The sequence below is a fragment of the Actinia tenebrosa genome, unplaced genomic scaffold, assembly GCF_029948245.1.
Source record: "Actinia tenebrosa isolate PJP-AT-01 unplaced genomic scaffold, QUT_ActTen_1.0 PGA_scaffold6__47_contigs__length_16458017, whole genome shotgun sequence".
Taxonomy (NCBI): domain Eukaryota; kingdom Metazoa; phylum Cnidaria; class Anthozoa; order Actiniaria; family Actiniidae; genus Actinia; species Actinia tenebrosa.
This window is the reverse complement of record NW_028292583.1, coordinates 9,737,445-9,760,329: the sequence shown is the minus strand read 5'-3', so window position 1 is coordinate 9,760,329 and position 22,885 is coordinate 9,737,445. Positions and strand designations below refer to the sequence as shown.

At 37.1% G+C, this 22,885-nt stretch overlaps 3 protein-coding genes across 5 annotated transcripts; 1 reads left to right on the top strand and 2 right to left on the bottom strand.

The window, feature by feature from the left end:
* Positions 1 to 578: 578 nt before the first annotated feature.
* On the top strand, positions 579 to 18,572 carry LOC116296231 (uncharacterized). Of its 3 annotated transcripts, XM_089039484.1 has the most exons (8): positions 579 to 666; positions 862 to 1,082; positions 2,762 to 2,885; positions 2,972 to 3,090; positions 3,448 to 3,618; positions 3,813 to 4,055; positions 5,410 to 5,455; positions 6,079 to 18,572. In XM_089039484.1, the coding sequence occupies exons 3-8, from the start codon at positions 2,771 to 2,773 to the stop codon at positions 6,384 to 6,386; spliced, it is 1,002 nt and encodes a 333-aa protein (XP_088895610.1). In that variant the 5' UTR covers positions 579 to 666; positions 862 to 1,082; positions 2,762 to 2,770; the 3' UTR covers positions 6,387 to 18,572. The 3 variants fall into 3 exon arrangements, with proteins under 3 accessions (XP_088895610.1, XP_088895611.1, XP_088895612.1); XM_089039485.1 differs by lacking the exon at positions 579 to 666 and having other exon boundaries at positions 858 to 1,082; positions 2,720 to 2,885; XM_089039486.1 differs by lacking the exons at positions 579 to 666; positions 3,448 to 3,618 and having other exon boundaries at positions 859 to 1,082.
* On the bottom strand, positions 6,899 to 13,117 carry LOC116289941 (uncharacterized). The gene has a single exon (XM_089039367.1). It carries the CDS (start codon positions 13,115 to 13,117, stop codon positions 6,899 to 6,901), a length of 6,219 nt encoding a protein of 2,072 aa, XP_088895493.1.
* Positions 17,066 to 22,634, bottom strand: LOC116304333 (ferredoxin-fold anticodon-binding domain-containing protein 1 homolog). Its single transcript, XM_031714053.2, has 4 exons — positions 22,090 to 22,634; positions 21,247 to 21,406; positions 19,803 to 20,766; positions 17,066 to 18,846 (listed from the first exon to the last, which is right to left on the bottom strand). The coding sequence occupies exons 1-4, from the start codon at positions 22,574 to 22,576 to the stop codon at positions 18,535 to 18,537; spliced, it is 1,923 nt and encodes a 640-aa protein (XP_031569913.2). The 5' UTR covers positions 22,577 to 22,634; the 3' UTR covers positions 17,066 to 18,534.
* Positions 22,635 to 22,885: the final 251 nt, after the last annotated feature.

Sequence of the window (22,885 nt, the reverse complement as noted above, 5' to 3'; positions counted from 1 at the left end):
CTGTTTCATTTTATGAAATTTTATTTAAAAAAGGCTTACATCTTAAGTTGCTGTTTGTAAAACAAAAGGAGAGAGCACTTCTGCGAGTAGGCTTCATCCGGGGGCCTGATGATGTATGTATGAGACAAGGCTAGAAAAACTGGCTAAAAAAACCTGAGAAATCTTCTAATTTCTTGCTTAACCCACTTAGACTCCCTTGAAGACATTTTATTTTTTGAGTTAGTTCGATCATTATAAGAACCTGTCACAATAAATCCGTCAGTCATCTCATCCCCCCCCCCCCCCCCCCCCTCCGGTATTTAATCAGTGTGGAATCACGTGAAAAGAACATGATTGATGCAGTAAAAATACTGGTCTCCAAGCGCACACAGAAGAAAATAATATAGAATGTTCTAGATACTAGTAAGGGGGGTAAAGCAGTGGTTAAAAGGGACAGGATTATGTGTTTGTTTTGAAGGAAAGGGTAGATAATGTTAGCGTACCTGTATGACACCATCACTGAGTGCACCCCCCTTTACCCCAACACTGAGAGCCGCTAAACTGATCGGAAATTGGCTGTCGTTTTGCAGTACTCGGACGTCTTCAACATGTATGCTGGGATGTGGGGAATCCCCTCGCCCTTAATAATCCACGACTAATGCAACAAACTGCAACTAAGCACATTCGGTAAATGGTAAAATCTGCTTTGTAAGACATAAGGGAAAAGCATTTTTTGCCCAAACTTTCACGAAAAAAACATTCATTTACAAATCTGTACTCTTTCTAAAGCTTATTCCACAAAAGTGGCTAAGATCGCGTTCAAAGAAAGTCAAAAAATAAACAGAAGCGCTTATGGAAACTTTCACTTTCATTTTTCACCAGGAGGGCCCACGATAATAAATTCGCCTCAATGTAAATTCGCATCAGTTTTGTTCGGAGTTGGTCGTGGAAGGAGCTCTTCATAGTCAAGCGATTGAAACAGTTTAAACTTGACCAAAAAGCTTCCCTGGCCGTGCTCTTCATGCTCTGCTCTCTATTTGAATTCAATATTTGGATATGCACACAAAAAAACCACCCTAAATATCTGGCCACAGTCGAAACATGTAAGTATATTCAGCATGTAAGAATGATATTTTTCGCGAAGAGAATGCGGTACCCATTTCATTAGGGACTTATATACTATACTTATATACTATATAAGCCAGTAATAATATTTCCTGCAAGTAGGGTAGTCCATTTCCTCTCTGACATTCGAAGTTCGACTCGCTAACCTGCTAGAAGGAAAGCCTGAGCGAGTCGCCGAGCGACCATTAGTCTATTAGACAAGTTCACGGTTTCCGACGCCATGATATTGCTAGAGATACGTTTTTCGTTATATTTCCATTCTGAGGTAAATTTTCGCGATTAAATTTTTTCTGTAGGTGGAGAATCCTCTGTTCAATGTTTTGTGACGTTTTTGAGCCGATCGAGTCATTCTTGTCGAGGCAAGATTAGCTAGCTAGTCTGATCTTTATAGGCATGTATCGGTTGTGCTTCTGATTTGTCTACCAAATCATTACTCTAAAAAATGGTTTATTGGAGCAAGCGAAAACCACTGGACCAATAACTCACTGGAATCGAACAGTAAACTTATTAAGCAAAGGATTAATATTTTTGATTGTCTTATCAATCACGCGAAATACACGCGGACTAAAGGTAGTTCGGAGTAAGTTCTCGTGATCTAAGAAAACACTTCATTCACACTTCATGATCATTAGCAAACAATTGCTGGTTTTCACATGACGTCATCAAAACATCAAAATCTAAACTATAGATCGTATAAAGATATTTTTCAAGTATGTTTTAGAAGTCAGTGTTATAAGACACAAGAAAAAATCTCGAGTCATTTCGATGTTTGGTTCCCGAGTTATGAAGGTTGAGTTTGTGTCACGCAATACCGTCACGTCTTTCTAAATAGCGATGAAAATATTAAAATAATTTACTTTAGTTGAAAGATTTTCCCTTAGACACGTTTAAAATATCTATTTAAAGTATGTGTAAGTGAAAAATAGTCAAACATATTAAATATTCCATCATTTTAAGCCTTTAGAATTTCGTCCGCCATGATGGTGTACCTAGTGCAATGAAAAAATGTAACATAGGGTTTCAGTGTCCACTTTATCCTAAAGTGCTCACTAACTAGCCTAATAAACGTTGTGTTTATACTCGATTAATACTTATATAATTTTAAGTACATATTAAAACAATTGGTTTAGATGGTCGTAAACTAAGAATAGTTCATCCAAATTACATAATATGATTTTATGATCAGGCCGAATCGAATTGTCTGCTTTTCTATTTTCCCAATCAATCCATACTTTTCCCCGTTTTCTGCTTGCTTTTCATATTCCTACTTGCATGATATTAAATCCTACTTGTTTGATAATTTGTTACAAAGTCTAATTTCCTTTGTAATTCCAAAGTTTTGATCAAATGGACCTTACATGTACATATTAAATAAACTCCAATTATACGTTTAAGATAAAAAGTATATTAGAGTGCAAACATTTAACAATTAATCTGTGAAACACTATTTTTAGTAAATAGTACAAGATACCCAAGATAGTGCTAATTAAACAATAGAAAACGATGGAATTTGCATGAAATTGTGCTATTTAGTATTAATAAAGTTTCACGGTTATTGTTTGCACTCTATTTTTTATGTTTTCTATCAATCTAAGTAATTAAAATAACTTGATAGCATCTTTTGGATGCAATCATGTGAAACTCTGACTGTTTCTAGTTGACCGGAATGAGTCCACCATTTCAAGATAACCAGGGGAACCAACAGAAGAATGACTCTGAAGAAACCAAATTGAGTGTTGAGGAAAAGGGAGGAACATGCCAAAATCCAGATGTTCATCAAGGTAATTTTTATTTTTGGTTTTAAACCACATGTAAACAGTTTTGCAAATGGAAACACTTAACTGTTATTGTTTTTAAAAATTCACAGAGGAACAGGAAAAGTGTTGCAAGGTTCTTATGTGCCAGCTGGTTCGACAGGGGAATTCACAGCAACTAGACTTCGACATTTTCTTCCTATATGGCACAAGACAAGAAATTGAAACACAGGTATGCTATACTTTTATCATTCCAACTTAACAATAGATTACTACTATTATTTGCAGTGCGACCTGCAAAGTTTAATGTCTTGTTTGCTGACTAGCATTTCAAAGACCGTCAATCAAAGAACTGCAATAAAAAACAATATCTTGAGGGAGATAATTTTTGACCGAATTAAAGATCTTAATTATCCAATCCTCTAAAATCTTACGTACATACATAACTAAGTAAAGAAATGAATGAATGGATGAATTGAATGGATGAATGAATGAATAAACATAAAATGAGTTTATCAACTTGTATCTATCCATTGTCCTTGCTGGGTGCACGATTTTATACTCTAAGAAAAAACACCTTTCATTTCAGATCAAAAAAATAAGGAGTGAAAAAACATTTGAAAAACTAGTTCCATTCCTGGAAGTTTCTCCAGATGGTGACAACTATACCTTTCAAGTTCCACTATGTGGCCAAGGATACATAAAGTTAAATGTCAACGTAAATAGCAAAATTTCTTGTGTCTGTTTTGACCATAACAAGGTAAAAAGCAAAAAAATATGAAGTCAGACTTGCATACTATGAGGTCACATGACCCTACCTCCCTTAAAAAGAGCATCAAAATGAACATCAGAAATGAAAAGATCACTTTAATATTAGCCATTATGTGATTTTGTAAAACTTCAAACTGAACATTTACTTTATAATAAATAATACCTTAAAAATTAATTCACTAGGTTTTGGTTTCGATTCCTGATATTAAAGAAAAAAGTAGAAGGTGCATAGATGGAACAACTGCACACGAGATGCGACTTCACGACCCTGACCTACCTGCCTGTGTGACATTCTCTCTTCTTTGTAAAACAACATCCCAGATGCGAACGCCAACCAATTTCAAAGTGGTTCTTAAAACAACAGATCAAAATGGCACTGAGATAATAATTGGCAACCATACAGTGGAGAAAGATTTTCCAGCTTGTGTAAGAATTAATAACTCTCACTTTAGGGATCATTCATTATTTATGTCAAGGTGCAGTTTGGCAGAATGAGGGGCATCAAAAATTCAAGATATTGAAAGGGGGAATCAGAAATGAATTTTCTACTTTCCCATTAACCCATATACTTTGCATCTCTGGGGGGTAACCAGAGCGAGTAAAAACCCACTTATTATGCTGAAGGCTGATCAGACAATGTTGAAAATACCTTGTTTGATGTCCAAAAATAAAAATGAAGAAGTAAAAAACAGAAAAAGATAGAAGCTTTAAGAAGTTTATTTTAAGGTAAATTAATTTTTTTTTCATAAGTCAATACATTTTCTGTTAACACTAAACCCTTTGATGATCTGTACGTGCAAAATTAACTTGGAATAAACTGATAATCAGTATTGTGCAGATAAAAGCAGTTAAAGTATGAATTCAATTAAGAAAGGCTTCAATTTGGGACAGTTTTTTGATTGGTTACCCCAAGGTGCAAAGCATTATGGGTCATGCACAAATAGAGAATTACTAATAAAATGGAGGAAAAACTGTTTTTATGAGGAGCATGGTCATGATGTTTTTCATTTTGCTTGAAAGAATCTTGCCAGCCTTGGTGTAAATAATAAATGGTACCTTCAATTAGTTTTAAATCATCATTAGATGTACTGTTACCCTGCGAGCAGAGTCTCCTTTTAACTCCTCTACGGGTTTTACTATATTTCAGTTTTACTATATTTTAGTATTTGGCACTGATGCTTGCCCATGCCAATAGGCCTTCCCCAACATTGAACCATAAGATGCACAATGTACTGTCAAACCTCAGTTTAAATGCAAATACATTATTTCCATGATGTTATTGAATTGGATGATTAGACAAATAAATTGTGCTTTAGGAAGAGTTACTATTTATGGTACAATATATATCAGCATGGGCAATTAAAGGTAAAAGTTCAGTAAGTATGGTAAACATCTTGGCCATAATGTATATCAAGGGAAAGGTCTATTACCTAGGCAAATACAATGATATTATGTGGTCTATAATATGATATCTCACTACATGTTGTCCAATGGGGCAAAAAGGTTTTGCTGTCAGGCTGAGTGAAGTATTATTCTAATAGCCAATTTTCCATTTTCTGGTTGAGTGATCAAGCTCAAAATAATCAGAGTCAAGGCTGTGCAGGAGACTAAGGTTCTGGGGAAAGAAAATAATAAATACCAATAACATTGTTTCCACAGAGCCAAAAATTGGCTAATTGGCATTTCTTAAAACCATATTGCTGGTCTGAAATATTTCTTAAAAAAGCAAACATTTGAATATCAACTACTTATTAACATTGTTTCATTTATTTACTGTCAGTTTTATGCTACAAATGATGAAATGTCACAAAAGAACCCAAAGGCAGGTAGGTACATTATATTCAGTCTTCAAGTTGATTTTTAAATATTATTGATTGTTACATTTATGACCATAGAAGAGACCTTTTGCATTAATTCTACAGCTGCCCAATTCAGGGGTGAATCTAGGGGTGGTTAAGGGGATTCTTATTTTATAAAATCCTGGATCCACCCTGGCCTGCAATTCAGAGAACAAAACAATGAATCTTAATTCTCGTGACAGTAAAATTCCATTTTTTGTTCTCTGTTAATTGTGACCTGCATTGTGAAAATCCTGCTAGGGAGGGGTATATATTTTTTGTCAAATTCATTAATAATTCATGAGGAAAACACAACAGAAATCAAGACAGTGAAGAGTGTTGTAAATATGATACAAATAAATTGTGTTCATTTGAATAAACTTTAAGTTGGATTTTCTTGGCCAGATTCACTTTGATTTAAAAAATTTTAGTGAAACGCAAAGGAACTAACCTAGGCGTTTGACAAGCAATCTACAGTATTTGTGTCCGTGTTGTATCCGATATACAAACTCTCACCTACGCCTCGAATTCGTATATCTGATACAACATGCCCACTCATACTGTATATATTACATACCAAGCACAAAGACTTTTTTATTGTTTAAAATCAGGCAATTCATCAATTTCTACAAGCGGCAAAAAAATCTTGGAGGACAACCATGACAAAATATGCAAGATTCAAAATTGGGCTCCTGTCAAGAAATGGCTGGTAACTAATGGGGTCCTAGATAAGAAGTTTCTTAATGAAAGCTCATTAAGTGAGGAAAGTAAAGGTGAGATCCTGCGACATCTCTATAAAGCTGAAAACATCTTTCCCAAGTTCATTGAAGCATTAGAGACAACAGGTGGTAATGAAGAATTAGTCAAATTATTGCTTCAGTGCATGGCATCAATGGAAAATCAAAACTCTAGTTTGTAATCATGAGTTATTTTACTTGCCCATAAAAAAAATTAAAGTGCTTATGACGGTTTACAGTCAATTCGCCCACGCCAAATCGTCCACGTATAAAATCATCGAACATGCATTTGCCAACTCACCCTCGTTAAAATCACTTTAAAGAGATATCTAACCCTATATTAAGACTAAATAAAGTAGTTCGTGATTTACCAACCTTATTACTTGACACTTAAGCTTAAGACTTCAAAACGCAAACTTTTTATATGCCATAACTCGCTTAAACGAACGAAACAACTCATATAAAACCAATGTAAATGTCACTTTAGCCTGGCTTTTTAAATCTCAGATGAGTTACTTCAAGACTTTTTTATCGTTTATTAAGCTTACTTGATGTTCGGGCCCATATAAGACAAAACTTGCGGCTTCGGAATCTTCGAGTCAGTTATATTTATTAGTATTCACTGCTTACTTGACAGTAACTGACTAGTTACATAAGAAAGAACTTTTCCTTTTATACTTTGAATTAATTAAGTTTATTGGAACCTCTGGGGACGCTGGACAATCCGCCCCCGCTTTGTCCTTAATACCGTATTACTTTTACGGACTTGTACATCCTCCCCCTTAAATGGCGAGGAGCCATTTCCTATCTTATCAAACTTAGAAGGTCTATTCTCAGTGACATTAACTATTTGAGAGTTTTTATCTCGTATGTTCTTAGACATTATGTCTTTTGAACTTGCACAGTTTGGAACTTGGGAACTTGAACTCTGTGGAACTTGGGAACTTGAACTCTGTGGAACTTGGGAACTTGAACTCTGTGGAACTTGGGAACTTGAACTCTGTGGAACTTGGGAACTTGAACTCTGTGGAACTTGGGAACTTGAACTCTGTGGAACTTGGGAACTTGAACTCTGTGGAACTTGGGAACTTGAACTCTGTGGAACTTGGGAACTCGAACTCTGTGGAACTTGGGAACTCGAACTCTGTGGAACTTGGGAACTTGAACTCTTGTGCTCCTCAAGTAAATGTAAACGTTGCACAGGTCTATTTACGTAACCCTGCTTTGTCTTTATTCTTACAGTTCTAATTAGACCATCAGCTCCAGGAAAAGTTTGATCTATTTTTCCTAGTTTCCATTGCCCTCTGGGTATATTATCATCTGTGATCAATACGACATCATTCTCTTTTAATGGAACCATTTCTTGTGTCCATTTTTGGCGAACAGTAAGGCGGGGTAGGTATTCACGAATCCAGCGATTCCAAAAATGATTCTTAAGCTGCTGCTGATAAGAATAACGATCTGCCAATTTGATCTCTTGATTAGGCTCATCTGGAATTTGATTAAGATCTCTACCAACAGCGAGCAGTGCAGGCGTTATTATTCTGCCATCTCTTATATCATCTCCAATGTAAGTCAACGGTCTGGAATTGATAATAGCTTCTATGTCTGTAAGCACAGTGTACATTTCTGTGTATGTTAGCAGCGCCTTTCCTAAAACTCGTCTAAGTGGTTCTTTAATCTGACGACAGACTCTTTCCCAATGACCTCCTCTATGACTTGCTCTTTCCGTGATGAACTTCCAAGTTACCTTTTCACTGGCTAGTTTCTTTTCCACCTCTTTAGCATCAATTTTAGAAAGCTTGGACTTCTGTTTTGATATTTTGAATACTTTCGCTGCTTTGTGAAAGGTTGTTTGGTTGTCTGAATGTATGACTTTAGGCACTCCACGACGATTGGCCATGCGCCGAAAAGCCTGCAGAAATTCCTCTGTCGTCATGTTGTTTGTGAGTTCCAGATGAACCGCTCTCGAATCTTCGCAAACAAATATGCAAATGTAAGCCTTGATTAACTTTGCTTTTCCTTCCGTTTTCAGATACAAAGGACCAGTAAAATCAAGACCAATATTTGTAAATGGTGGAACTATTTGAACTCTTTCCAAAGGAAGTGGGGACATCTTCTGTTGGACTGGCTTTGTTGTCCAATGTTTGCAAATCAAGCAATTGTGCAAAACTCGTTTTACTTCTCTTCTTCCTTGTGTAGGCCAATATCTCTGGCGTAGAATTGCCAATGTCGTTTCTGGTCCTGCATGCTGAGCCTTTGCATGTACATGTAATATTAGCTTTTCGATCACTTTGTTCTTATGAGGAATTATGATTTGATGTTTCATTTCTTCTGGGATTTGCGCGAATTGTAGACGTCCACCAACCACAAGAAGATCCTTCTCTTTGTCAAGTTGAGGATCTAGTTTAACAATGCTGCTACTTTTGGAAGCTTGTTTGCCTTGCTTTAGCTCTTTTATTTCATCAGCAAAGGTGTTTCTCTGCACTTGTCTTAGCAATGAATTTTCTGCTTCTTTGATTTCATGTGCAGTCAAGTGCGCTTTCTTGGGTTGCTTACGTAAACGTGACCACTTGAGTAACCATGCAGTGATTCGAACTAACCGTTGCCAGGATTCATATCTATCTTGCAGCTCATAGAACTTTTTACTTGTTAATGCAACAGCGTTCTTTCCTTTTGCTTCTGAAAGATACATGTCTTGTTGGGTTGTTTCTAATGCACCTGCACATGGAAGTTGTACTTCTCGTTCTGACCAATTTTCCTGAGACTCCTTTAGCCATTTTGGGCCATTCCACCAGACTTCGTTATCAATGAGACTAGTAAGATGTTCTCCTCGGGTGAGTAAGTCTGCGGGATTGAAGTGACCAGGACAGAAACGCCATTTCTCTGGAGGAACCTTTTCTTGAATTTCTTGCACTCGGTTAGCTACAAAAACTTTCCACTTGTGGCTAGGTTGACAAATCCACGCAAGAACAACTTTACTGTCAGACCAACACACCACATCTCGAACTTCCATATTTAATGACTCCATGATAAACCTGATCAGCTTAGACAGAATATATGCAGCTAATAGCTCCAGTCTTGGGAGCGATATACGTTTGGTTGGTGCAACTTTACTTTTTGCCATGACCAGATGTGTTCTGATGTTGTCTTTGTCATCTCTGCTTCTGAGATACACTACAGCTCCATAGGCCTTTTGACTTGCGTCGCTGAAACCATGTAGCTCTGTCTTCAATATCTGACTTTGTTCTGCATAAAAACATCGAGTTATCTGGATATCTTTCAAGGCAACAAGTTCGTCCTTCCACTTTTGCCATTCTTCACTTATCGCTTCATCTAATGGCTCATCCCATTGGATGCCTTTTAACCACAATTCTTGGAAAAGGATCTTTGCTCTTATTGTGTAAGGACTGAGAAATCCTAATGGATCAAACAGCTTCGATGCTATGCTGATGATACTTCGCTTTGTTATTTGGTCTTTCACCTGAATGAGATTTTCTCCTTGATTAAACAGGAAAATATCTTTGCTTGTATGCCAAGATATGCCAAGGGCTTTTAGGGGTTCTGCTTCATTCTTCAGCTCTACCAGTGTAGTTGGACCTCTAAGCTCTGGTGAAATGCGATCCTTCAGTTCTTCGGAATTAGTATACCACTTTACTAATTCAAAGCCACCAACTTTCATCATATCATACAGGTCTTTGTGCAAGAAATATGCTTTATCTTCATCTTCTTCTCCACTTAAGTAATCATCCACGTACATATTCTTTACCACTTCTTTTGCAGCTGTTGGAAACTTATCTTCGTTAGCTTTGGCATGGTGCTGTACAGTTGCTATGGCTTCAAATGGACTGCTTACTACACCAAACGTTACTCTCGTCATGCAGTAGGTCTTTGGACTTTCATCTTGGCTTTCTCTCCACAGGAAACGATGAACATTCTGGTCCTCTAATGCTAGTTTTACTTGCAGAAACATCTTTCTTATGTCTGCCAACATCGCTATTCTGTGCAACCGGAAACGAAGCAGGATTGACACCAGATTGGGCTGTAAAGCTGGTCCTGGTAGAAGACAGTCATTAAGTGAGATTCCTTGACGATTTTTAGCAGATGCATCAAATACCACTCGACATTTTGTAGTCGTCTTATCTTCACGAAAGACAGGGTGATGAGGTAGATAGTATATCTTGCTTGCTTGTTGATCCTCCTCTGTTATTTCTCTGGCATGACCATTTTTGGTGTACTGATTCATAGCTTCTTTGTACATAGTTTCCTTTCTCTCATTTTGGCGTAGCATTTCTTCAACTCTTGTTAACCGTTTTGAAGCTTGTTGGTAGTTCGGCAACAACTTTGGAGCATTCGATCTCCACGGTAGACCAACTTCATACCTGTTTTCTTTAAAGTTAATGGTTGATTGGAATTGCTGTAGTGCTTCATCTTCTTCACTAGATAGTTTCTTCTTCTGGTCGATAATTCCAATAGACTCCAATTCCCAAAACTTCTTTAGGCTGAAGGAATCTTCATCATTCTCTGCATCTTCTCTAATACAAACAACAGTATTTAGGTTGGTAGCTAACTTGTCATTCTGTATGTCTTGCATCGTAGACTTTCCGGAACATCCTAGCAGCAGCCATCCAAATATGGAATTCATGGCAAATGGTGTATGTAGAGGACCCTTTCGGATTCCATTCAACATGACTTGATCCCATTGATCAGCACCTATCAGCAAATCAATTGCTACCGTTCCTCTTGGATACTCGTCAGCAAAATCAAGATCTCCAAGATGGTTATACCTTGACATGTCTACTTGAACTGGTTCTAGCGGTGAACAAACTGTTTCTACTGACCATGCTGACAACTCGACTTTCTTATTAAAGTCATGGATAGGTGATACCTGAAAATTAACATTCTCAACTTTCGTCTTCCTTGTTTGTCCTCCGTGCATGGATATTGTCATCGACTTTGATGGACCATTGGACGGCAAATTTAGTGCTTGTGCAACTTCTCTACGAATGTAAGAATGATCACTTCCACTATCCACTAGCACACGAACCATTAGCTCTTTACCATTGCAATGGAGTCTTGCTAACGCTGTAGGCAGTAACCTGATCTGATTGTTGACATCAGCTCCAAAGACGCCAGTAAGTAGCCCTGAATGGCCTTTTACTTGATTGGATAATGAACCTTGACTTTCACTCATTGTCGTCGATGCTTTCTGTTCGTCATTTTCCTTTTGGGCACGATGTAGAAGTACATGATGCTTCTTGCTGCAACCTTCAATCAAACAACCAGGACGTTTACAAGTGGCACTTGTGTGGCTTGATCCAGTTGGGCGTAGGCAGTTAAAGCACAGCTTCTTCTCTTTGATAATCTGCAGTCTTTCTTCTACCGATTTCTTTTGCACCATGTAGCAGTTTGATGAATCATGGGACTTTCCACAGAAAACACATACAATAGACTGGTTTCTTTGTTTGAAGTCTTCTTGCTTTGAGTTACCTGTCAGTGATGTAGCTGATGATGGGAAAATATACTTATCTGTAGAAATTCTTCCTGAATACCTTGTTCGTGGTGTATTTCTTTCTTCGGTCTCTCTGACTGGAAATACTGAATGGGACTTCTCTGATGCTTCCTCTGACATAACATGAGATCTTAGAAAATCAAAAAAGTATTCAACAGTTATTTTCTTATCTTCCTCTTCATTTTCAATTTTGGACAACTCATATTCCCATTTTCTTCGCACTTCTTGTGGTAGTTTCGACTGGAGTATAGGAACCAGGATGCGATGACAGTACTTCAAATTAGGCTCGTAAGATTCTAATGTATGATAACGGTTTACCATGACGTCATACAAGTAGCGTAATGACTTCGCATTGACTTTCTCCTTCTTCTCTATACTTAACATTGATTCTACTAGGTGTTCAACAACAATACGTTTTCTTCCATACCTTCTTTGTAGCGCTCCAATTGCTCTTGAATAATTTTCACTAGAAACTTCGATGTATTCTATGGCTCTCTTTGCAGTACCTGTGACGTACATTCGTAGATAATTAAATTTCTCTCTGTCTCCAAGAGTTTCGTTTTCGTGGATGCAAGTCTTGAATTGATCCCACCACGGAACCCATTCCAAAATATCTCCATTGAACTCTGGAAGAGTGAACTTGGGTAATCGTAGATGACCAACTCCGGAACATGTCTTGTGTGCCATGTGCTCCACCACTTGAGATATGTAAGAAAACTGACTTTCTTCTGTATTTCGTAAGGAAATGTAATTCTCTGCTTTTCTCGAAATTCTTATAATTTCTTGTTGAAAACTGGCCCACTTCTGAATTTCTTCGTCAACGGCAATTTCATCTTTTATTGACGCGATGATTTCTTGAACTATGTTACTGTAACTTTCTTCTAAATTATTTAGGCGACGTAACGCACTTTCCATTTCGAGGCGAGCATTCGCATTCTTTTGTAAATGTTCTATTTCTGCAAAAATCATCTCGATACTTCTTCCAAACATCTTTAACTTTCGGTTTAATTTGACGATGTCTGTAACAACAGCCTTTTCCTCGTGCACCTTCTCGCTCTCTCCAACATCTGATGAAATATGCTCGTTTTGAACATGTGAGCCAACAAAAAGCATTAGTTGTTTACTTAATTTTTCAAATTGTGACGAGATCTTTTCATCGATTTCCTTTTCTCTCTCACTTACTTTCTCGATTAACCCTTTTACTTCTTCGTGTAATTTTGATGGAGTATATTCAAAGCTAAATGATGGCGCTATTAAAGGTGTTTGCTTACCTTTTCGAAAAGAATATAGTCTTTGGACAAGTTCGGTCTTTGTTCCAATTGTTGATAGTCCATTAGCTTCCAGTTCGTTTTTAATATCTGCTGCTGTCATTGAAGAAATAATCTCTTTATTGGCCGCCATGACCTCTTCGAAACTTATCTATGCCTCGCTGAACCTTATGAATAAAACTTAATACATCTTGAAATTACTTGATTATGAAACTGTCCTTGAAACTTATAAAACATCTTGTTATACTTGATAACACTGGCTTTAATTCTCTAACCTTGCTCTGCTACCAAATGTTCGGGCCCATATAAGACAAAACTTGCGGCTTCGGAATCTTCGAGTCAGTTATATTTATTAGTATTCACTGCTTACTTGACAGTAACTGACTAGTTACATAAGAAAGAACTTTTCCTTTTATACTTTGAATTAATTAAGTTTATTGGAACCTCTGGGGACGCTGGACAATCCGCCCCCGCTTTGTCCTTAATACCGTATTACTTTTACGGACTTGTACACTTGACATATAAATGATTCTTAGAACACAAAGTTTTTTATATCCGTATTATCTGCCGAAGAATGCCTGATGCCATAGCTTTATACTATATACCCTATGCCGCCTAGTCGGTTTCTTAAATTTTATAGCATCTTGAATCGGTTGGGTTTTTTACATAAAAGGATAAACTTTATATAAAACATTTTTCACAAAATGTCTTCTTATTTGAGTGGCTAAGGCTTAAAAGCAGGAAATTCAGCCCTCGTTTATCGGGCAAATTATTTTAGCATCTCGAATTCACTGAGTCATAACAGAGGACACTTTAGGAGATTTAGGAACTGTAGGAGATTTCGATAAAAAAGAAAGACTACTTAATCAGATCCTGCTTGATTGGTGGAATTTTACTCTGTTATTTCATTTATTTACAATTTACTAGTCTTTTTGTTTAATAAATTAGTGAGTCAATAAAGATATCTCTTAAAGTGATTTTAACGAGGGCGAGTTGGCAAACACATGTTTCATGATTTTATAGATGAGAATATGTGATTGCGCGATGATTTTATACTTGGGCGAATTGGCGGGGGCGAATTAGCGTGGGCGAATTGGTCTGTGGGCGAATTGACTGGTTACCCTTATGAGCCCTAACTCAATATCTTCAGCATTGATTTTAGGTGAGGTGAATAGTCGAATGGTGAAATATTTTTATATGATTTGAGTGATGCATCTTGAGTGAGATATCAAGGTTTATACTTCCAGTATGCTAATGAGTATGATGTCATAGGAGGCATTTGGGTTTCATTACATCATACTCATTAGCATATACTGGAAGAATAAACCTTGATACCACCTTCAAAAACTCTTGAATAATTAATGAGCATTTGAGCCAATTGGAGCAACCATACACGTCACGTGCATGGACCTTTAAACCCCATAAAGTTTTCTTCATTAGTATTCTTTATATAAAGAATACTAATATGGACAACCTTATCAGAATAAAGGTGTATCCAAGTTTAGATGAAGACTCATCAAGGTCAGTCTCACTTACGGTCATCGACGACCCATAAATTATCGTCGTCTAGTGCCCCTGTCTTGAGTTCGGCATGTTGTCTTCAACTTGTGGGAGCCTTTTTTGCACTTACTGGCCATGGCAGTGACGTACAAACCTCACTGCGCATGACATTGCTGTACGAAGGACTATCAAAGTATAAAAGTCAATGTTCGCGAGGTATATGGTCGCTCTACTTCAACCAAAGGGTTGTGAATTATACTTAAAGTTTTTGATGCTGTTTAATAAACTCGCAGATCATGTTTTAAAAAAACACTCCTGCTTGTTTATTAAAAAGTACATATATCACTCAAATCATATAAAAATATTTTACCATTCAAATGTTCACCTCGTGTAGAATCAATACTGAAAATGTTGAGTTAGGGGTCATAGGCACTTTAAGCTTAATATATAATCATCAATGAAATATCTATTTTTCTCTATTTACTAAAAACTGATATCTTCGAAGTGGGAAGATAAATTAGGTATAATACATGATATCTTCCCATGTGAAAATAACACCATTGGTAAGAATTCTTAGGAATTGCATAAAAGTAAAAATTCACCAAAATTGTATTTCATTGATGACTATATATTAAACAGGGCCCAGTTGTACAAAGGGTGGATAGCGCTATCTGATGGATAAATCCTTATTCAGTGGATAAGTTGATGCTGATGTAATAAATTTATCCACTGGATAAGATTTATTCACCAGATAGCGCTACCCACCCTTCGTAAAACTGGGCCCTGAATATTACTTGACTGCATGGAGATGTAGATTTTATCTTCTGGTGTTGAGAAGGTAACAAATATCTTACTTGTTGGGTGTGCTCACTAATTAGATAGCCCCTCAACACTTGAAGATAAAATCTGTATCTCAGTGCAGTCATGTAATATCCTCATTTAATACATAGCAGTAGTGTGACACTAAGTCCATTTATTTGTTTTACTAATTGACTGTTAATAACTAGTTATACAACTTAATAGTTTCATCGGACAAGTAAAATAACTCTTTAACATTATTAGACCAGTTAGTTAGTAGGCTGGTTGTTAATTGGTTAATTGGTTAGTTACTAAAATGTGTTAGTTGGTTTGTTAGTTAGTTAGTGAGTGAGTGAATCAGTGAGTGAGTGCGTTAGTGAGTTAGTTAGCTAGTGAGTGAGTTAGTGAGTTAGTGAGTGAGTGAGTTAGTTAGCTAGTGAGTGAGTGAGTTAGTTAGTTTGGTGTTAATTGGTTAGTTAATAGTTACTAAGACGGTAATGATGAAAAGATAAATTATACACCGTGAAAGGATGAAAAAACTTACTGACGTTTTGGACGCTAACTGGTTTGAAACCAGTTTCCCGCCATCTTAATCTAGCTAACCATTCTCTTTCTGACTTCATTGTTTTCAGTCTTTCTTTGATTAACGGCAACAATGATTGTCGCAAGACCAAAGAAATGTGGCTTATTCACCTATTGGGCAATCTTTTGTCTTATTCTATCATATAATTACACCCCTTTCTACCACCTCTTTCTCTTTTACTCCGACGAAGGACTAGCGTCCGAAACGTCAGTTTTTTCATCCTTTCACGGTGTATAATTTACCTTTTCATCATTACTGTTTCATTAGAAACACCAACGCAGCTAACACTAGTTTTTAGCTAGTTATATCCTCTAGTTACTAAAACGTGTTAGTTGGTTTGTTAGTTAGTAGCTTCAAAGGATATATGTAAAACCTACGATTTTGTTGATTACCACTGAGTTCCTTGATTGCAGACTCGTTTACTCAAGGTTAGCCTTGAATCAGTGTCAAAATATTCACAAATCTGTACCAATGGTACACTAAAGAATGCACAATTTCAAAACAATACAAACACAAATTCCACAGTCCTTCACTGAAACATGTGAATATTTTGCACAAAATCAAGGCTAACCTTGAGCAACAGAGAACTTGACACTGAAATATTGACTCAAAATTGTTTTAAATGCAGGGTTTGAACAAATTCTGTCTTAAATAAGTTGATTGTTCTCGTATTTTCATGTTAGCCTCGCATCTAAGATAATTTTGAGAGGTGTATGTCACCAACCGGGGGGGGGGGGCCCACCAGGAAAAAAGTACTGGGGATGCTTGTCGGAAATTTTCAAAAAGATTCCTAAAAGGTACCAGGAGTCTTTAAAAAAGGGCGTGGCTGAATGATTTTTAACCCCTAAGAGATAACACAACAAATAATATTAAATTTGATATAAATTGGGCCTAGGATAAGCCATATTAATGCACGCTTCTCTCCTTTTCCGACACCCTAAGAGATGTACCAGAATTTCAAAAATTCGCATTTAACACCCTAAAAGATACCAAATCGCGAATTTTTACCCCTAAGAGATACGACGAGCATCCCCGGTACTTTTTTCCTGGAGTCCCCCCCCCCCCCCCCCATTCCGGGGTCACCAAGCCAACATAGTGTCAGTGTTTCAATGGTGTGGTACAAAATTGTTAGACAATGCTTTCTTGAGTGGAAAAAAAAAAGGAAACAAAAAAAAAGAAAAAGAAAACAACAAAAAAAGATGTAGCCTAGGAGTAGTTTTAATGATGTTAGATGAAATGATTTTACAATGCTTTCTTGTAGCACACCATGGAGTATCCCATGGAGTCACTTAATACACTTGTAAATACACTTGTCTAGACTCAGGCGTGTACTAGAAAACACAAATGCATTTTAGGATACTCCATTATATTGCATGTCATTCAAAAGTACTTGTAGTATTGTAATATATACACTTGCTAATCTATCCAAGCTGTTACAATAGACTACTTTGATGATACAGTGGCCATTTGGATTGCAATGCATCATGGGGCATTCAGGGGGCAAATATAGAGCTACAGCAGTGGGGCTTGATGATATATTTTTGGTTACATCACCTATCATTATTACAGCCAAAGACTGCACATTGATTACCTTTACCAGCAAGAGAAAGACAAACACAAACTCTATATATTATTCACCATCTTTATTTTGTCTTGCCCCTGGACAACCCATAATATACTGCCTTGTGATTCAAGATGGCTGTTGCATTATCAAAGTGGTCCATTGCAACACTGTCATATAAAGCAAATAATTCAATTTCAAATTATATATATATAGAGAGAGAGATTGAATACACATATCCTGAATGGCAGAAGTTATTTTTCTTCTATAATGTAAGCAGCAGGTGGAAGGAGAAAAATCTATTTCTGCCGTGAAATGATTTTTCCTAATGTTACAGCGAAAATTGTTGCATCACAACCTGCTGTTTTAGATTTTAGATTTTAGATTTTCAAAAAAAGATGCATCGATGGCCAAAGCTGAGTGATTATGTTCGTAGATTCATTTGCATAAACCCAAGATGATTTACGGCTCGGAAAACACCAAAATCCAATCAGGGTTTCCAAACGGCGGGTCATGATGCAACGATTTTCTCTGTAATGAAAGGGAAATGATGACATAAAGCTTGGCAGTTACCACATTTACTAGCTTTCAAGACATCCCAGGGGGAGGTGAGGAGAGGGATTGATTGATTAGTCTAAGTTAAGTATTTAGATCATTACCTTTGCTGGAATGTGCTTATGCTTGTTTAGTCATATTTAATAATTGGACCATTTAGCATCCCCATGTATATTTATTAAAACGTTAGGATAGTACAGTATGTGAGCACTTGTTGGTCGAAAACTTTGCTTTATTAGTGAACTGAATGCAGTGCTCATGATCATGCCAAGCAAATGTCTTTCTTTTTGGGTAAATAAATTTAATACCGAAATAAAATTAGTAGCTTTATAATAAAACATTAGTCTGTTCAGTAATAAAGTACTTAGGAATTGCTCTAAGCACTGCTCAAGAAGTGTGAGAAGGAGTAACACTTTTTGAGCAGTGCTTAGAGCGTTTCTCCTTACAATATTCTTTTATGCTTATGTCATTTCTTGTGTGCTTTTTTACTGAACAGATCTCGGAAAATAGCTCTTTATTCATTAAATGAAATATTGCATCCCCATGCATATAATCAACTTAAATCAAAATTAAAACCAATCAGTATTCGTCTGAGTTTGTTTTGTATTTCTACAGTTTGTAAATGAGTCAAAGGTCTGTCACACCTACTATACAACATATGATATCCATAACTCACTCTATTCATTTCTTGATCCACGTAGCGGTCTTTCAACCATACATCACATACACAGTTCTGGGTGACATCATGAATGACCTTGAGGAACTTTTCCTCTGTTGAATCAGGTGTCAGCCAGAAAGAGATGTCGTGAATGTAAATGGGTGGGAATAGGCTGAATGGGATGAAATGGGATGGGAAGGTTGAATCCTGTTGAAAAAATTACAAGAGATCAAAAGTGACATTTGGACCCTAACTGTAGAATCCTACATGCACCTGTAATGTAGAATATACATGTAATAGAGTGAAGTCATTAAACCTCAGAAATAGATATTAGACTAATACACATAAGTAGACCCTAATTGCACTGTTTTCTTTTGTATCACAAGTAGAATCTACATGTAGAACATTATGCATCTAGAATATAAGTGTAGTATATATGTGTAGCATACAGTAAATTCGAAAAACGTTGTCATCGACCAACTCAAGCCTATGCGACTGGACCGAAAGGGACTCTGGGTAGCAATCATTGAAGCCGAGTTGACTCCATAATTTTATCTGACTAGTTATGCCTGGTTTACAGCACGAACCTTCGTAGGCTAGCGGGAAGTGTTGAAAGAGTCGTGAATTGAATTATAACTACTTTGATTTTCTTTCCCTAAACCTAAAGACATGCATTTGATGGATCGTTTCTTGCCATTATTATCTTATTACTAGCGAAAACAATTAATTCAGGACGAATATTTAACCTCTTCAGTGATTTTTACCCATATTCCTTTTGGTCCAATTGCATACATGTAGGCTTGAGCCAGTTGACGACAACGTTTTTTGAATTGACTGTATGTGAATAGGATACATGTAAATGTGTAGAATATACTGTACATGTGCTAGACTTGGCCGGCTGGTCAGTCACTGGTCATGATTGCAGGCCAAATTACTTTTAGATACCTTGTTTATGGCTCAACATTACCAATCAAAATGACTGGAAAAGTTCCAATTATTCTGGCTGGATAGTGCATGTGCATTGATTGACCAGCTGCTATTTTTAGCCCAGAAAATGGATAACATTTTATACTGTAGCTTCTTCTAATTATTTTTCATGAAAATTTTCATTTAAAACCTATTGTAATAAATTATTAGATATTAATAAAGTATTTTTCACATACCTTGCCATGTGTCGAGAACTGTTGTATGAAGAGCTTCTGTTGTGACCACAACATCCTTATGTCATTAATCCTAAACAGTTCCATTACAAGACGATCTAAATGAACAAGTATGACCCAGCCTTGATTGTTATTACCACCGTCACTAATCACGCTCATTTCATTACTTGTGATTAAACCACAGGTAAAGACCAATCCATTAGAGCCATAAAATCTGTACGATTTCTGATTACCAATCAGATGTTTGGCTTTCAGATAGTTTTTTTTGCAGAAATATTTATCTTCAAGCTCACAGATTCCACAGAAATTCCCAGTCTTTTCTCGTACACCACAGCATTTCCTACAGTGACATTCCTCCTCTTGCTCCACACACTTTGGTCGCCATTCATTCTCATATCTTTGTCTCTCTCTTAGTTCTTGATATTCCTGTGGCTTGAACCTATTCATCTGAGACCTTTTAAATGCCAAGTCAATACTTAAGGGTTCTTTCTTATTCAGTCCGTCTTGAGTATAAGAAACTCCAGGACAAAGTTCATGAACAAGATTATCATACTTTCTTTTGAGGTCAGATTCCACTTCTTCAAATAGAGTATCTTTGTTATATAATCTAACAATTGCCATGGTATGACATATGGGATGGAATCCTGCTGAGACTGGTACTGATGAATCAGTCTCAGTGTCTGTAACAACAAATGAGGTTTGTCCTTGAACGACACATTGTTGAACTCTTCTGTACAGAGGTGAGGCTTCTGACTTTTCATTACTTGAAGTAGACAGCGAACAGGAATTAGAAAATCTATCTGAAACATCCATATCTTTATCATTGATAATATTAAACTTTTGCTTGCCATTCTCATGTCCAGGTAGATTAGTAATACACATTTCAAGTTTGTTTTTGAGTATTTGTATTGGATGATCTTTGATGAGCAAGAGTTTCTTTGAAGTGTCTTTGATTTGAAGGGACACGCTGAAAAAATCAAGGAACACAGTGGTAATTTAAAACTTGAAAATGGTCTATTGTGTAGTTACAGAAAAGATCCATACCTCCCCCATTGCAGGGGATTTGAATTCTCAGGGTGCGGATAGTGTCTGAGGAGGGTATACAGTACAGTGTATATTATGAAGGTCCAGAAAATTTCCTTATCTTCCCCACAGAGAAGAGGGATTGGAGTTTCCCAAAGGTGGGGTGGGTTTTAGGAGGGTAAAATTTGTGTACAGTAGTTCAACAAAATATTCATGTGTCTCCAAAACTACCAAGGGGAGTCTGAAAGAGTTTCATTACACTGTTTATATAAATACTGAGTATGTAATATGTACTTATTGACTGAGTTGGAGGGCTGTACAGGAAAATATTTGGCTTGAGGTGATGCCGTATGAACCGAGCACAGTGGGCAGATACGGGTCATATGATAATAGTCTGTATTTCCAGAATACATGAATCACTCACTTAGGATCAGGAACAGGAGGAATAAGATCACCAGGAATGAACATGTAGGTTAATCCTCTCTCTGTTAAGAAGCTCTGGTTGAGTCTGCCTTTGAACCCAGCACTGTTGTAGCCTGGGTAGTCTGACTCCTTGAATGGGTGAACTGCATTCAGGATAAAACCTAAAACAAACGGACGGGAAAGAAAAGGGGTGAGAACCAGAACTTAAGATCTTAAGAAGATTGATGACTGTGATGGTCTGAGTGAGAGTGGTTTGCAGATGGACTGACATTGAAGGTAGCTGATATTAGTTGAAGGGTTTGAACCTAGTGAATGATAACTAGTAGAGAACTAGTGTAGGCTGCGTCAGTGTTTCTGAATAAAACAGTAGGAACTTATGGATAAATTGAATCACCGTAAGAAGCTTTGTTAAACTGACGTTTTGGACGTTAGTCCTTCTTACTCCAACGAAGGACTAATGTCCGAAACGTCAGTTTAACAAAGCTTCTTACGAGGATTCAATTTATCTATGAGTTCCTACGGTTTGAACCTAGGATCATATGATGAGTGTTGAGTGTGACGATCAAGGTGAAAGTGGTTAGCAGAAAGTTTGTTCTTGGAGGTGACTGACAACAGGTACAAGAGGATTGAATAAAGAGAAGTGTTTGATAAAACAACAATTCTATGATGAATAGCCTGCGTAGCGGCCCTTTGGGGAGGGGGACTGGGGAGTAGGGAAGAGAAGGGGTTAAGGTTATTCCCCCTCCCCTTCCCCAAAGCACTGCTATGCAGGCTAATGATTAATTTTGAGCATGATCGTCTGGGTGGAGTAGTTAAGGTTGGTGTAGACTAATTCTCTCATTACCTGCCTTCGCTCCCTGTTCTACAACTTGCCATGTATTGCCATGCTCTCTCTGTACAGCATCCCGTGGGGTACCCCCTTGACCTTGACAAAGACTGACACACACTACTCCCCTGGTGGGCTCAATATGTTTTCTTGCAGATATAAAGAATTTTTCCAAGAGACTTCTACACTTGCTGATCTTCACTTTACCACCCGTGTGTGGAAAATTAAAAATAATTCTATGGAAAACTTGATCTTGGAAGGTGGAATCCAAATCCATTGCATCTACTCCATGGATTGCTTTAAACGCTAGAAACGCGGATATTTTTTGGAGGTTTTCTATGGCAACCGTGTTGGATCGTAGCTCTTCTTCACTATCAAGGGATGTTGCGAAGATTGGAGGTGAAATCTCACCAAGACATTCAGCTAAACAGGCCGAAAACGAGAAATTACCATCTCCTACTATTAGCGCAGGACCGGTATAAAAATTTCGATCAATTAACGCCATTTTATAAAGGAATTTTTAAAGAAAAGCGCAAAGGAATTTTCCATATGTGGAGGCCGCCATCTTGTTTAGCCCGCGATACGATGAACGCTGACCGGTCGTTTTGATACAAGATTTGTGGTCGTCTCAAAATGAGTAAATATTCCTTATTAACAGCTATAAACAATGAATTAATGCATAAATAGAGACAAGGCATTTTAAATGTTCTTTTTTGTTTGCAAAAAACCGTATTTCTATAAGTTCAAGCCAATTATAGAACCGAGTTGAACGACCGGTCGCACCTTTGTCGGACCGAACATTGAGCTTTTGCCC

Bases quoted from the DNA above. Each gene is read 5' to 3' on its own strand.
- LOC116296231 (XM_089039484.1), top strand. From the start codon at position 2,771: ATGAGTCCACCATTTCAAGATAACCAGGGGAACCAACAGAAGAATGAC. The intron at 3,091-3,447 runs GTATGCTATACT...CTTTCATTTCAG, and splicing joins GACAAGAAATTGAAACACAG to ATCAAAAAAATAAGGAGTGA. The intron at 4,056-5,409 runs GTAAGAATTAAT...ATTTACTGTCAG, and splicing joins AGAAAGATTTTCCAGCTTGT to TTTTATGCTACAAATGATGA.
- LOC116304333 (XM_031714053.2), bottom strand. From the start codon at position 22,576: ATGGCGTTAATTGATCGAAATTTTTATACCGGTCCTGCGCTAATAGTA. The intron at 20,767-21,246 runs GTGAGTGATTCA...TGATTTTTTCAG, and splicing joins CCTCCTGTTCCTGATCCTAA to CGTGTCCCTTCAAATCAAAG. The intron at 18,847-19,802 runs GTATGTGAAAAA...TTTTTTCAACAG, and splicing joins AGTTCTCGACACATGGCAAG to GATTCAACCTTCCCATCCCA.
- LOC116289941 (XM_089039367.1), bottom strand. From the start codon at position 13,117: ATGGCGGCCAATAAAGAGATTATTTCTTCAATGACAGCAGCAGATATT.